General features: G+C 47.3%; 1 protein-coding gene across 2 annotated transcripts in view; it reads left to right on the forward strand.

The window, feature by feature from the left end:
* Window positions 1-15,731, forward strand: part of Kcnd3 (potassium voltage-gated channel subfamily D member 3) — a 214,759-nt gene that overhangs the window by 192,045 nt on the left and 6,983 nt on the right. For both annotated transcript variants that reach the window (XM_006986398.4, XM_006986399.4), the window contains exon 3: window positions 9,428-9,590. In XM_006986398.4, the coding sequence (XP_006986460.1) occupies window positions 9,428-9,590 (163 nt within the window). The remainder of the gene's footprint in view (window positions 1-9,427; window positions 9,591-15,731) is intronic.

A 15,731-nucleotide genomic window follows, 5' to 3' on the forward strand; every position in this document is an offset into this window, starting at 1 on the left:
TTTCAGCGCCAGCATGGCGCTCCCAAGTGTGCTCTTAACCCCATCTTCAGTTAACTTACCCCAGAAGAAAGGCTGCTAAGGAATAAACGACCCACACTGATGCCTAATGAAAATGGATCGGCGTGGGGGGGAAGCGGCACATGCTTATAATCCCGGCCTTTGGGAGACGGAGGCAGGAGGGTCAAGAATGTAAGGTGATCCTCGGCTACATAATGAGTTCAGGCCAGCTTACAATAACCTCTAAAAAAAAAAAAAAAAAACTGAAACAAAAATATAAATGAAACAAACACACAAAAAGTATTTGCGGAGCTATTGCTGCCATGGTTGCTGGGGCCTCTCTCTGAGTCTCGGCTCCCCTCTGTGGATCTACCCCAGATGCAGTCCAATCTTTCTGCTCCAGGTTGGAGCCAGGATCCAGTTAGCCGATGAGCACTAAGGTGCATCTTACTTTGGAGACGTGAGCAGCAGGGGTGTTTTCAGTTGAGGGAGCATTTGCTTCATTTCCCGGGCCCCTAAGGAGTCCCTCTTAAAAATGTTCCCCCTTACTCTCTGGCTTAGCTGCCACCTGCCATGTGGTCCCCTCAGGACTGCAGCTTCGCAGCGACTGGCAGTTATGTGCAGGAACTCGGGAGTCAAAGACCCTCCTAGATCCCAGTTCTGCAGCTAGCCAGCCACGTGACCTTGGGAATGCTTTTTGATTTCATTATCTGTAACATGAGGATAATGTATCTACTTCTTAGGGTTGTTGGGAGGAACAAATGAAGTGATGTGTGATGTGCCAGACGGGGCAGAGGAACTTGAATACACACATCTCAGCTACACTGATTCATGGAATGAATGGCTTTGGGCTTGGAAAGAGGCTGCAGCAATGTTTGTCGAGAGAAAACAGCCCAGGTTCATGGTTTGGGTGTGCTCATTGTTCTCGGGGTCATCTACCATTGGATTGTCCTTTAGTCCTGCACTTGGAGGAAGCTGAGAGGTCTGAAGTTCCCAGGGTTCACCATGGTTGCCCAGCCAGCCCCCAGAACTCTTTTCCTGGCCCCACCCAAAGAGGAAGCCCATCTCATTGCTTCTCAGAGAAGAAGGTGGACTCAGGAGCAGGTGTGCTAGCAGTCAAGACTTGCTCCTTATAAAATCCATCAGGGATGTGCCTCCTTGATAGAGCTCCCCCCCCCCCCCCGCGTTGGGTACTAAGTGGACAGTGCCTTGGCATCCAGTAACAGTGGACTCCCCCCAGATGGTCTTCTGGCCCCACCTGAGAGGCAGGCAGAAGCAGCCAGAGCTCAGCTGCACTTATCTCCTGGCACCTGGAGGAGGAAATGAAGGCGCAATTAACTGTACAAGGCGGGTGGTTTGTGCAGCTTAAGTTCAGATAAAAAGTTTAATTATCCCTAAGCCCTAATACAAATTAATTAGCCTCCCGTATTAGGGAGGTAAGCTTCCCTGCTCTTGCCTCAGCCCAGACATCACTGTGGATTACTGAGGACATGCTGAGAGGGGGGGCAGGAAACAGAGAGCGGTGAGTCCTGGATGCCCCCCTGTGCAGCACAGACAGGTGACCCCATGCCGGAGGGTCTAGGTGGAGTCCTGAGTCCTGTGCCTAGAACATTACCTTTGTTTTACATTTTATTTATGCTTGTATATTTATTGAGGACCAGAGCACACAGGTGGAGGTCGAGAGGACACCTTGATAGAGTCATTTTTCTCCCCTACCATGAGAATTGAAGTCAGGGTGTCCGGTGTGGCAGCAAGCCCCTTTACCCACTGAGCCGTCTCACCTGCCCCAGGAGAGGCTTCCTTCCACCTCTAGTACCCACCTGCCTGTCCAGGGGGGTGTTTTGGTGAGCTTTTCCGTAGCGTGTGCTCTCTCTCTCTCTTGAAATTCCACAGATAAAACAGGCCACATGTTTCCATTGGAACTCAGAGAACTATTACCAACTGTACCCCGCCCCCCACCATGCGTGGCACACGTGCCTGGATGGACACTTGCCCCTGTCCGTCATGGTCATTATCACAACACCCCTTGGCTGTTAAGTGACAGGCACACTGCCTCTGTATCGCCACCACACATGGCCTTCACACGTTGCCTGAATGTTCCACAAACATTTCTTGAAACACATTGAGCAGGGGTAGGGGGATGGCATCCTTAGGTTTGCATTTGAAGCACATCTTTGTGTCTCAAAGGAGAAAGGAAGTAGACATAAGAAGTCATATTTACAGGCCTTTGCCGAAGTCCAGTCTAAAAATAACAGTGACCTGAGCCCAGGACGTACTTGATAAACACCTGTGAAGACTGAGCACCTTCACAAATAGAAACTCGTTTACTCCACTGTTCTACAAATGCCAGGAAGCCAAGGAAAGAAAAGGCAAGAAATATGCCCGAAGTCGGCAGCTAGTAGCAAAGCCAGGAGCTGAGCCGCCGGCAGGCAGGCTGGCACTTGGGACCCATGCTTTTGACCACTACACCATACTGCTACTACTGAGGGCACAGAGATAGGACGGGGAAGAGGGAGCCAATTCCTGCTGAGTCCTTAGAGCTCTCTTCCCAGGCCACTGTCTCCCTCAATGCCACCTACTCCTGTCTTCTCCTACCTGGGAGGTTGGAAGTAAAGGACAGCGGAGGGCTATGGGAAATATCCCTGTCTAACCCCAGTATTCTGCCTCTTGCTACTCAACTGACATGAGCATGGTCTTGTCCTCTTTACACTTAGGCTTCTCATCCCTGCCTGAGATGGCGGGTTACCATGAGCCCCACAGGTGCGGATAAAGTCGTCCCCAAGCACAGCTTCCAGTTTAGCCCCACCCCCCAACCCTCCTCCCCAGACCCACTCCTTCAGGCAAAATGTTCCCATTGTTAACAGAATATTCCACAAAGCTCTCCACCCTAGCGTTCTCTGTGTGGGATTCAGTCAGGCAATTCTATAGGCATGTGAGGTACCTGGCCTGTAACACAGCCTGGAGATGCCATGGTATGCATCAGGAGTGGAGGAGAACAATTCTCTGGACCACCTTCTTGGGATCTGTTCTCCTGTCAGTCCAGCCTAAGATGCCATTAGGAGTTCAGAAGCTATCACAGTGATGGTGGGTGCTGGAGCTAAATTCCCTGGTGATTTGCTTTTTTAAAAAAATATAGATTCTCATCAGCTATGTAAGTCATTGATTATTTGAATCAAATTCTGGTGGCATCATTTATCTTTGTTAAATTAATCTGGCTGATTTCACCCGTGATTACAACCTGTTAAAATCTCTTTGACTCCTAAAGACTCTATTGCATAGTAACTCTGCCATTTAGAAATTTGAAAAACTTAAGAACAATCAGTCATGGCAGCCTCTCCATTATCATCTTTATTGGATCCAAATGAACGAAGAGTAAGCAAAACCGCTAGTGAGCCGGATCATGTGGGTGGGGCCCGGATAGATCAACTGAGATGTGGTGAAAAGTCAAGGGTACAGCTGGCCCTCAAACCCAGCGAGGACCACAGCTCAAACTCCATCATATTCCAGCTTTGATCTCCTTCTGTGCTTCAGCCTTTCCCTTCCTAACAGCAATGCGGTGTTTCCCCACAGCAGAAAACATAGCTACCAGTGGCTCCAGAGAAGCTTCAAATTTCTTTAAAAGAGATTGGTGTGGTCCCAAAGGTATAGTCTGTACAGTCCAAGAATGATCGACAATAGCCATGCTTTGGGTTTTGAATGAATGCGTCTATCGAGCATGTAGCAAGCAAAAGGAAAAGGAGTAAATAGCAAGGAACAGGTAGGTTGAAACAGCGGATAGATGGCAAAACAACATCAAATCGAGTGAAAAGGCAAACAGCAGGTAAATGCGTCAAATCGAGGGCTTACAAACATCCAGCAGAAATTGACTGGGAAAGCTCTGTTGAGGCAGCTGGCTGGAGTTCTTGATTGAGAGAGTCCTGGACAAAGCAGAGTGTCCCCTCAGGTGAGGCTTCCAAGTAAAAGAACAAACAGCAGCAGAGAAACAGCATCATCACATTGAGCACTTACACTCATCCAGCAGAAGCAAACTGGGGAAACCGAGGCAGTCAGCTGGAGTTCCTGACTGAGAGAGTCTTGACGGAAAGACCTTTCCATCTTCTCCGTGGATGGGTTTCTGATTCCTGTTCCCACTGTATGCATTCTATATTATGGAATAAACAATAACATCCTCGGTTGGAAATAACTTATCTTCTAGCTGATCTCAAAGACACAATGTTTTAAACTCGTTAGCTATTTTGGTGTTTTCTTTCTCCTTGTTACAGAGTCAGGAGAAGGCAGCCTGCCCTAGGACAGAGAATTTTGTAGAAGACAAGGGAGGGTTTCCTCACTCCCAGAGAATGCCTTCAACAAGCTTAAATAGCATATGGCAATATACTGTGAGGTATACTACAAGGTATGATAACGGAGAAGGTAGAAAGATGCCAGCATCCGAAGCTATCAGGAAAATGCAAATCAAATCACATTGAGATACCACCTCACACTCACCACAGAAGCCATCATCACAAAGACAGAAAATAACAAGTGTTATTTTAGATGAGGACACGTTGGACCCCATATTCATCACTGGTGAGGTTATAAAATGTTATTCTGTGCAAAACAGCCCAGCAGTACCCCACGCTGATAAATATTACCATGTGACCCCTAGCTCATGAAAACTCAGTCATGAAAAAGTTAATACATGATTGTTCACCTATTAAGAAGATGCATCCTTCATAATAGATAGAACATGAAATCAACCCCATTGCCTGTCAGCTGATGAATCAGTTAACAAAATGTGACCTATCCTCACAGGTGAATACGATTGAGACATAAGAAGGAGTGAAGAGGTTTTGATACATACTAGCATGTGGTTGGGTCTTGAGAATGCTGAGTAAAAAGAAGTCAGACATGTGTGGTTCATGGGTGAAACATCTAAAGTACAGACAGCTACAGAGACAGCATCAGTGGGATGTGGATAGTCTCAGACTGCTAATGAATGTGTGGTTTTGGTGGGTTTTAAAGATGTCTCATGGGTGGGATATAGGTCAATGATAGGACGTTTGTACAGCATACAGGAAGCCCTGGATTCATTCTCTAACAAGCATACACACACACACACACACACACACACACACACACACACACACAACCAGAACTAAAAAAGGAGGAGGAAGGAGAAGGAGAAAAAGAAGAAAAAAGGAAGGAGGGAGAGAAGGAGGAAGAAAGAAAGGAATGAAAATCTTCTCATTAGGGACTTCCGGTATAGCTCGGTGGTAGTGCACTTCCTTAGTATGTGTAGCCTTGGATTTGCTTCCTGGTCGACACAAAATTACCGTGGGTGGTAGAAGCACAGCTGGGCAACCACACTAGAAGCTGATGAAATAGACAACTCACATAGTTGAATGTTATAGTGTGTTAATGTATCTCAATAAATTGGCCAGAAGTAAATCTAGGGTGGGGACTCACTGGCCCAGCTTAGGGAAGATGCTTTATATTGAACTTGCTATGACCGGAGGGAATGAGAGCCATGTGCCCAGTGTGTGGTTGGCAGCTTTTCTAGACAGAGTTCATATCATATTGTTGAGTGAAGGGCACAGGGTAGACTATGAACAGAAAACCAAGTCTACCACACTATTTGTAGACAACTTACATTCACCCAAGCATGAAACTAAACTTTTTTTTCTGAATTATTATGAGAGTTCTGGGGATATGAAGCCCATTCAATAGGTGGTATCGGTGGTACAGGCTCCGTTAAATGTTGTCCAGGGTCATTTAACTAGTTAGTGAGTCCTACTGGCCCAGGATATAAACCCAGGTCTGATTCCAGCTCTCCTCTCAATTATTAGGCCATGCTGCCTCCCTCTGGCTTTATGCAAGTTGCTGGAAAATTCTGGAACACACCATTGGAGACTTGACTTTAGATCCCTTCTTTATTTCGTTGATGTTTACTCCTTTGCTAAAGGAGGTCCTCCCAACAGAGCTGTGCACTTGCTTTGCTGGCCTAGGAGCACCATTGGTTATCTTGAAAACGTGCCAGAAAACTAGAGATGGTCACTCAGCCCCTCCTAATCACTCCTCCAACCATACCACTTCCTCTAGCTTGTCAAGGACGTGAAGAACTGGGGCAAGACGGCATCCTGCAAAGTCTTGACAATGGGCCTCTAGCCATCCCCTGATCTGCCAGCCGGTTAACCTCACTCTCAAAACAAGAAATAAGGTTAAGTTGGCAAGAGGTGTGCATAACAAACCAAACACAGCTTATTTTCCAAGCGTTCACAAGCTGTCCGCTTAATAATCTGCTTTTGAATTCTGCCAGCAATCTGATGGCAGAAGTGATGGATGCCAAGCCCATTGGTCTGTGGTTTCTCGCTTTAAAAATACCAACAAAGCAATCTTCCACCTCTAGTCTCTTGGTGTCTCTGCTGTGCTGTGATCAGAGATCACAAGCCGTGGTTCTGCTGCCCCCGCTTGTACTCCTATCTCCAGAGTAGGGGCCATGCACACCTCTGATGGGAATCCACTGAGTCCAGCTAGGCACTTGCCCACTCTCCCCAACCCCCAGGCTCCAGGCTCCAGACCCTTCTGATCCGCATCGGTCCCAGTCTTCTCCAGATGAAAACGCATTCCTCTCAACAGAGAAGGCAGAAGTGCCCGGGAGTGGAGTCACTCTGTTTTCTCCCCAGACCATCTGCCCAGCAGTGGGCATAGCTCCCCTACCCTTGTTCTTTCTTCAAATGTTTAAAACAAGCACGGTGTTTTACTTAGCATTTTCACCAGCCTCAGCCACTCTCCAGTGCAGCCTCCCGGACTCTGGCCTTCCGTCCCTGTGCCATCCTTAGTTGGCACCCACAGGTACCTTCAGTCAGTCATATCGTCTGAAAACCTCAACTAACATGATCTATTGCATGGAAGCTGCTTGTCTCCATCACTGGGGTCGTGTGGATTTGAAACAATGAACTGCTTTGAGAGCCCCTCCCGCCCCCCAACAGAAATCATGGTTTCTAGAATGCCTGCAGAAAAGCTAGTGAGTTTAAAGTTCATAGGCTACACGTGTCACAGTGAGATCCTAACATTGGTTACTCATGTTATTTTCACTTTATAAAGGGACCGGAGGTCCAAAGAAATAACTGTCCAAGGTCACACAGTTATTTAATGGAGGCCTAGGAGGGTCTTGAACCCAGATCATCTTAGTAAAAAGCAATCTGAGCCCTCAGCCTCCCCGCTCTCCTGAGTGTTAAGACTGAAGAGGCAAATGTGGTCACAAAAGGATCAGAGCAGGTCCTAATGGTAGTGTGTGCCTGGGAAGCTTAAGCCAGAACCCAGGTCCCTGAACAGTGAGAAGGAAAACAGTCCCCAGAGACTGCTTCTTAAGGTTTTGAGGAACGTACACGAAGTCATTCGTTTGTATATTCATTCACCCAACATTTGCCCTGTCCACAGCCCTCCAGTGTTCAGGTAAGGACCTTAGACTTCCAATGTGGCTAACCCGTCTCCTTCCACATCCTCCATGGAAACCCAGGACACCTGGGTCCCCTAAGAATCACTATTTTTAAGTTTCATCTTTTTAGCAGCAAAGAGTCCTGGACATGCTAAAGCTGTTTCTGTTACAGACACAGAGGGCTCATGGCTTTGGCCAAGGATGTTATCCCAGCTCTTTCCTTCATAAGGCCTTTAAGTTATCTCAGTAAAGAGGAGGCCAAACATAACTGCTGTGGAGAGCATCTTACTGATTGCAAGAAGGAGGCTCTGGCCAGCCTGCCAGGCGCTGAGCAAGGGCTGGGACATGTTGGTCCTGAGGTCAACAGCCAGCATGTGAAGCACTTGAGAGAGCTCCAAAGAAAATTGATTGTCCCTCCCTCCCTCAAAGCCATCAAATGTCCATATCTCCTCAGTTAGGGGGGACTAGCTTGATCTCGTGGAGGCAAACACAGCTGCTGTGAGTTCATGAGTGCTGCCATTCTGTTGCAGCCAGAAGACTTCAGTCATCCCCAGCCTCTGGGTCTTACAGTCTTCCTGTCCCCTCATCCATGACGATCCCGGAGCTTGGGAAGGAAATACGACGTAGGTGTCTCATTAGTGGCTGAGCACTCCCCGGTCACTTATTCTCTGCACTTTGACCAGTTGTGAGTTTGTGCATTAACCACCATCTACTCACAAAGAAACTTCTCTGATGTGGTCTGAGAGCATCACTAATCTATGAGTGTAGAGAGAAGAATTTAGAGAGCAGTTTGATACTATGTCCATTTACAGAAATAATAGCAGTAGGTTCACATCTGGAACCTGTGAGCTCCTCAACCATGAGTTCTTGGCCAGATTTACAGTACCAGGCACGTGCTTTCCAATTTGTGCTATCCATATGCTCTCCCCTGGGTTGTGGTCAACCTACCAGGAGCCATAACAGAAAGCTGACTGTCCCTCCCCACCAAAAGCCATCAAATGTCTATAACTCCTCATTTAGGAGTAGGGACTCATCGATCAGGCCTTAAACCCAAACAAAAGTTCTTGGTTACTCGCGTAACATTCATTCTGCTTTGATGTCCATGGGCATAGTTTGCCGTGCTGGCCATTATTGCAGTTCACAGAGTTCACAGCTGAGTAAGACTGTTATTGACCATGTGCCCCGCCCCCCAGGAGCCTGCATAGCACTTCCTAGTCCTATGAAACTGGCCAGCAGGGAGGAAGCTTGCTGGTCAGTACCGACTTGATTTCTCCTTGCCCTATGACCAATGTGTGTGGTGTCTTCAGCAACAGAGTCTTACCAAGTTCTAGTGCTCAGCCAAGAGCAATGGTAATAAGCTGTGTTGTTTGGGGGGTCTCCAGGACACCCTTGGCTGACAACTCATATATCATATACATGAAGCTTATAAAATAGTAGGTTGCCATATCACTTCTTCAACCATCTTTGGAGTCAGTCATCCCTCTCCCACTCCTCCTGCCCTACCCTTTTATCCTTCTTCCCACTTACACTTCTCTCGATGTGAGTCCCCTTCCCCGTCATATCTCCTGTGTTGTACTCTCCTCTCTCCCTGGAGATCCTTCTTCCCCTGCCCCCCACCAGTGGTCCCTTTCTGGTTTTCTGGGTTCTACAGATACTCCAAATTAAACACAAATCTAAGATTTGATGCTAAAACCCATAGATGAGTGAGAACTTGTAACATTTGTCTTTCTTGGCCTGGTTATCTTTTTACCACCGAGTTTTTCAATGTCACATTTTCTCATGTGTGGTCTTCCTTATAGAAACTTGTCTCCATGAGCATACAAGTTTTGCCTCTTTTGCTCTAAGGTTGTATCACTGGCCCGTGTAGATGCTATGAAATGTTGATGAGTAAATCAATGAATGTGTGAGTGAGTGAGTGAACAATTGGCTGAGAAGCCTCACTTGTTTCCCAAATGGCCCCTTACCTCCTTACATCCTCTCTCTCCTCCCCGCCCCTCTCCCTCTCTCTTACAGATATGGAGACATGGTGCCTAAGACCATCGCAGGGAAGATATTCGGCTCCATCTGCTCCCTGAGTGGTGTCCTGGTCATTGCTCTGCCAGTCCCTGTGATAGTCTCCAACTTCAGCAGGATCTACCACCAGAACCAGAGAGCAGATAAACGCAGGGCACAAAAGGTAAGCCTTAGAAGCAGGGTTGAGGGAGAGGAGGAGACAGGGTGGGGGACTCAGGCAGGCTTGCTGGGCCTGGATTCTTTGGAGGATTCCTGCCCAGACACTCTCTGGCTTGGAAAGATAAGGCAAGTTCATGTCCCTTTCTACCCACCAATGTCCTCAGTTCCAGCCCCAGTCTGCTGCTTCAGAATGCAACAAACTATCACTACTGACACATGATTGGATTGTCCTTTTAAGTAGTCTATTGAACTGACCCATGCTCCATTTCTTCATGCCCAGCCATGGCCACCAAGCAGATCCTGGTTCCTCCTTTTCCCATACCAGAGCTTACCAGGAAACAAAATGTCACTTGAATATCCTGTTGAGGGCCTATACAAAAGCAAGTGACAAAAATAAATGTGCAAAAAAGAAAAATGACCAATGTGAGAGGAGAACACTCTGTGGCCGCTACGTTCTGGGTCAAGTGGAACATTAAATGTTAGTAGACACCAGGGTGCCATGTGAAGTCACAGAACTCAGCTGATGACTGGAGAGTCAGCATCAGGCTTGGGGGGAGTTCTAGGTTCTGCCAAGTCTGTACTTAGGATGACAGGTGAGTGAAATATTGTCTGCTTATACAGAGCAAGATGTCTGTCTACAGGCTGGTATACTCAGAAGCCTCTTTTGCACTTGGCCTTCAGGCTTCTCTCTGGGACAGCACAGCCATACCACCAACCCCCAGGCATCTTCCAGAGATGGTTCCTGCCAATGACTTTTGCCGGGATCCTGTATTATTAACATTTGCACTGCTGTGACAAATGCCTGCCATATATAATTAAAAGAAATAATTATTTTGACTCACAGTTTCAGAAGAATTAGTCTGTCTGCTTGGCCCCCCCCCAAACATCATGGCAGCAGGGGGAGCAGGTGGTGGAGATGGTTCCTCACCTTCTGGTGGACAAGCCACCAAGAGGAGGGAAATGCCAGCACTCGGTTGTCTTTCTCTTTTGCCTTTTGTGTTTTCATCTAGGCCCACAGCCCACTCACATTAAAGTGGGTCTTCCTCGGTTAATTCTCTAGAGAAGCGCCATCACAGACACTCCCAGCATGTGTGTGCCTCACCAGTCTCCTAGGTGATTCCAAAGTCAATCAAGTTGGCAAAGACTAGAAGAGAATCTGGAGCCGGGGGTGGGGAGGATGGGGGAAGGGTTGTTTCTATTTCCCTTTCAATCTGGGCTGAAATGGTACCCTTATTATCTCAGCCTCTGGAAGTCATGATCAGAGTCTCAGGTACAAAGGACAGAAGGGCACCTTGTTGGAAGATTGGCTTAGACACAACAAGGATTTTGCTCTCTATTTTATTCTTCCTTCCATCCCTTCACTTCTTCTACAGACATTTATGTAAGCACCTTCCATGTGACAGGCCCTGCATCTAGATTACTTGCTCGCACTTGCAAGAATAACCCCTGGGTAGCCGGGCCCTAATACTGGACAAAGTGGTCTAGAACCTCAGGACAGGTCTGTGTGGACTGACTGTAACAAAGCCACAAGTTTAAGCTAACTCTAAAACAATGGTTGCATAACAATTTACTTAGAACAGTAAATAAATAATCATATGCCAAGCCTGCTTGGTCCCCCAATCCCGAATATGACCTCTTGTGTGTATCACCTCCGCCTTACCATCCTACACCTGTGCCTGGTCTGTAATGTTGCCAGCCGTAAGGTCCTTCTTCTGACACCCTCTGTCTCCTACAACATCTATCTTCTATCTCCTCACCCAAGGTCAAGGTCTCCCCACTCCCAGACACTCCAGAAATGGAAGTCTTATCTCTCTCCCTGCTCAAGTCAGCTGGTAAATGTGAACAATGACTAAATTCATCACACAGTTCTAAATAAAGAGGCAGAGAAAAACCGGGCTCCCATATCCAAACTCTGAGGTCCTGAGGGCCAGGGAATCCTGTGGCACACTCTGCCCTCACATCTTTTAAACCTGGGCAAGCACAAACTCAGGCTTTTCACAGAGCTGCTAGGGTTCTCAGACGTGCGGGGCTCAATGGTCACAGCCCCTCCAGAGGTAGCTCTGCCCTGCAGCCACCTTCGCCTGCCTGGCCACACCACTCCTACATCTCAGAGAAGCTCATCTGCGAAGAATGTAACAGTGAATGTTTCCCACAAGGTGTATAAATCCAGAAAGGCCAACTCTAGCTTTCTCCTCTCTCTGAGCTACTCAGGATGAACCCTGCCCAAGCCCTCTTTCTCCTTTGAAATAAGTAAATATTTACAGTGTTTTCCCTAGCCTGGATGCCGTTTCTCCTCAAGGTTGCACAGCTCTGTCTCTTTCACCTTGGGCTTCCTGTGAGAGGAAAAAAAAACAATACTGTCTGCTTCCAGCACTCAGTCTGTCATGGTGAGCCAAGGCAAGGCGGGCGGGCCCAGGGGACTTGGTGAAAGTGGAGAGACGGGACAGGGAGGAGGTCAGGAAGGCTAATGATAGTCCTTGGCTCTGACCACCTTTCTGGGAGCATCGTGGACATCAAAGTAAGCTCCAGCTCAGGTGCCTTGTGGATAAAGGCTCAAAAGAAATTAGTGTTGTCACATCTACCCATGGGGACTGTCTTCCCTAGGCCAAGAGAAGCAGAGATGAGTCAAGGTTGTCTAGCAGAGACACCTGGGATGGGGCCTAAAGAAGCCACCACCTGTCCCAGCTCCACCCACAATTTTTGGTTTCAAGGGAGATTGTTTAGTTTTGCTTACATTTTTATTTTTGTTGTGCTGGGGGATTAAACCCAGGGCCTTGTGTGTTCTAGGCAAAAGTACTCTATTCCTTGACTATGCTTCCAGTACCATATCCTTTATTTTTAATGGAATATTTTATTGTAGTCATTAAAAATTCACATGTAGTTGCATGCCCAGTTTTGTTTGAACCATTTTATAGAACTATCCAGTGCACAGAGGGTATAAAGGATATGAAGCCACCCCTTACCTGTCTTCCCTAGATTGCCCTAGTTCTTCGTGTGTGTGTGTGTGTGTGTGTGTGTTACAGTTTCCTCACCCATGTGGGTTCCTGCAGATCCAACAGCTTCATGACTATAAGACTAGCCAGTTCCCACATGAGAGCCCTCGTGGCCTTTATAACCACACTCCTGCTGTACCTCTACTGGTTCCTTACTCCTGGGAACTATTTGTCTGATCTCCACTTATCAAATGTTTTCATTTCAGAAAAGTTACATAAATGTACTCATACAGTTGGTAACCTTTGGGAGTTAGCCTTTTTCATCCATATAAATCCCAGAGACTAATTCAAATTATATCATGAATTCCTTATACCAGGCCTAGTGGTACAGTGATTCCAGATGCTCAGGAGACTGAAACAGGAGAATCATAAGCTCAAGGTCAACCTGGGATAGAGCATCATTCAAAACCAGCCTGGGTAACTCAATAAGATCTGTCAAAAAAGAAAGAAAGAAAGAAAGAAAGAAAGAAAGAAAGAAAGAAAGAAAGGAAGGAAGGAAGGAAGGAAGGAAGGAAGGAAGGAAGGAAGGAAGGAAGGAAGGAAGGAAGGAAGGAAGGAAGGAAACAAGGAAGGAAGGAAACAAGGAAGGAAGGAAACAAGGAAGGAAGGAAGGAAGGAAAGAAAGAAAGTCCATTCACTTTTCTCACTCAGTAGTGTTCTATTGCCTGTTGAAGAGCTTTGGGGACAGAAATGGTTTCCAGTTATTACAAGTAAGCGTTCTTGTGTGTGGGTTTACATCAACCTAAGTCTTAATGGCTCTCTGATAAATGTCTACATGTACATCTGCCTGTGTTCCCATTTCTCCCTTGCCTTCCTTCTGCCTCTCTGAGGGCAAGCGATGCAAGGACTCATGTCCAGGCAGTCCCTGCCAGATGCCAGCTAGAACGTCCCAGTTGTGCCAGGTTCCTCAGGGGTCCCCAAATGGTCCTGACCAGTGATGGTGTCCAGGGCTGACAGTGTTGTAGCAGAGCTCTCCTCCAATCCCAAAGCTCCATTTATACCTGTTGAAGATACAGATTCCTGGGCTTTGCCCTTCAAGTTTAGAAATGTGCCTGAAAGGAGGTGAACTCAAGGAGGGAGGAGGAAGACACCGTGAAAGCTATGTTTGACTTCCTAGTAGGAAGATATGAGCTGAAACCTTTCTAATCCATTCCCTTACCCTGGCTGAGTGGCTCCCTCTCATGCACTCCTTTTTTAAAAAAATTGATTCATTATTAATTGTTTGGCCTTTGAAACAGCCTAGATGGGCTCTACATTCTCTTTTCTTTCATGGTGTCCTTATGGTAGTGGAGGAGAGTGGAAGTTGGCCAGTTCACACAATGACTGAGCCCACTACAACGACTTTATAAGCATAGACTTCCAGCCAACCATGCTCGGTTTTCCTTCTTTGGCTACCACAATCTTTGCTTGAATTCCTGTTCAGCACAGAGCATGCACTGGATGCTGGCAATAAAGGAATGTGCACAAGCCCCAGGGTCTGACCCTCAGGAACACAAAACCAAGTAGAGGGCACCACCAAGTTTCACACACTGGATACCGTTCTGCAAATCTTCCTCAAACCTGTTTCCCATATAGGGATGATTAAACGATACAGTGTGTTTGATGTGACAATCTTCTACCTTAATAGAGTCCAGAGTGAGATAAGATTAAAAGAAGTGCCTCGGAGGGGAACAGGAGAGCCTTTCATCTCTGGGAAGTAATAAAGACAGACCCCACCTAGGGGAAAGGTCTGGCTCTAAGTGGCAATCCGATGACATAAGGCTGTAATGAGCTTGATACAACTGGATTTCCATATGCAGCTCTCCACACCTAGCCTTCTCCCAAAGTGACAGCAGCCAATGCCATGAACGGTGAGGAGCTCACTTGACTATAGACTTCAGGCCATGAGAGGGCTGCAGCAGGGTTCCTGGGCAGACTCATCCTAGATGTGGAATGAATGAATGTATTTTGCTCTGAGACAGGCAGGGTGACAGGGTGATAGGGCTGACTTGCTTTTCATCCTCTTCATCTAGAGGAGTTGCCATCCTTGGACTTGCAGGAAGACCTTCCAACTCAAGTTCTAGCCTCTTTCCCACATTTGAAGACCAGGGAAAGAGTTTAATTGTCTCTGCAAGTGGGTGGGGGAGTTCCCAGGACGCAGGGAACATCACGTATCCTTTACCATTCTCTTGACAGCCCATGGCCTCCTCCTAGCAGATGAACCAATCCCAGCAGAGTACCCGGGAGAGCATAACAAGAAGTGAAAATGGCCACAATTTCCCAAAACCTTTCTGTTAGGGTCCAGAATCAAGTCACATGTCCCTGCACCCAGAGGCAGGAAGAGGGTCCTCTACTCCATACTGTGACTATGAGTCTCATGGGCTCTTCTGCTTGGAGCAATAGCTTGGAGCTGGTTCTGGATCCACAGAGCCCAGGCTATGTACTCTAAGCCCAAAGGGCTTCTCTCTAGGCCCAGACTGAACTTCATGGTCCTCTCTCTTTGCTATGCTGTTTTTCATGGCTAGTGGTCATTGGGGGGGGGGGCAGCCAGCATACATCATTTGGCGAGCCTCTCCCATTCCTCAGCAAGCAAGTAAGATGAGCTCGGCCCAAGATGCTATGCGGCCCCCCCTCTGGAGGGGGTTGTCTGCTGAGGGCTTTCCCAGGGAGAGTTCCAGTTCTGTGCTAAGTAAAGCCGAAGTGGCATATTGTAATGTGTTCCTTTCTGCCATATACACACCAGGCCACTTCTACGTACACTATGCTCTTCCTTCCCCTATGCACAGCACAGATGTATATTGACACATCCATCAAGTCCCAAAGTCAGTTGCACATCTATAAATACATTTCTTGACTTTGAAAAGCTCGAGAGCCTCCTGGTAACAAACAAAGCGAACTTCCTGCCCTCAGGGAGTTTATGTTTTAGCACAGGAGAGAAACAGCAGCAAGACAAGTAAGTGTGTGTGCCACCTTAGTGGGAAGTGCTAGGAGGAGATCAGACAGGGGAGCTGAGGTGTGGGCCGTTCCATTGCTACCTTTGCCTTGCCTCATAACTAACTATTACCTCGGAACCTACAGCAAGTAGAGAACCAGCCACACTGGAACCCAGGAGAGATTCAGGACAGCTAGCACACACTGTCCTCTAGGAAACCTACAGTCTCATTAGAGACAGG

This window comes from Peromyscus maniculatus, chromosome 6 (genome assembly GCF_049852395.1).
Source record: "Peromyscus maniculatus bairdii isolate BWxNUB_F1_BW_parent chromosome 6, HU_Pman_BW_mat_3.1, whole genome shotgun sequence".
NCBI lineage: Eukaryota > Metazoa > Chordata > Mammalia > Rodentia > Cricetidae > Peromyscus > Peromyscus maniculatus.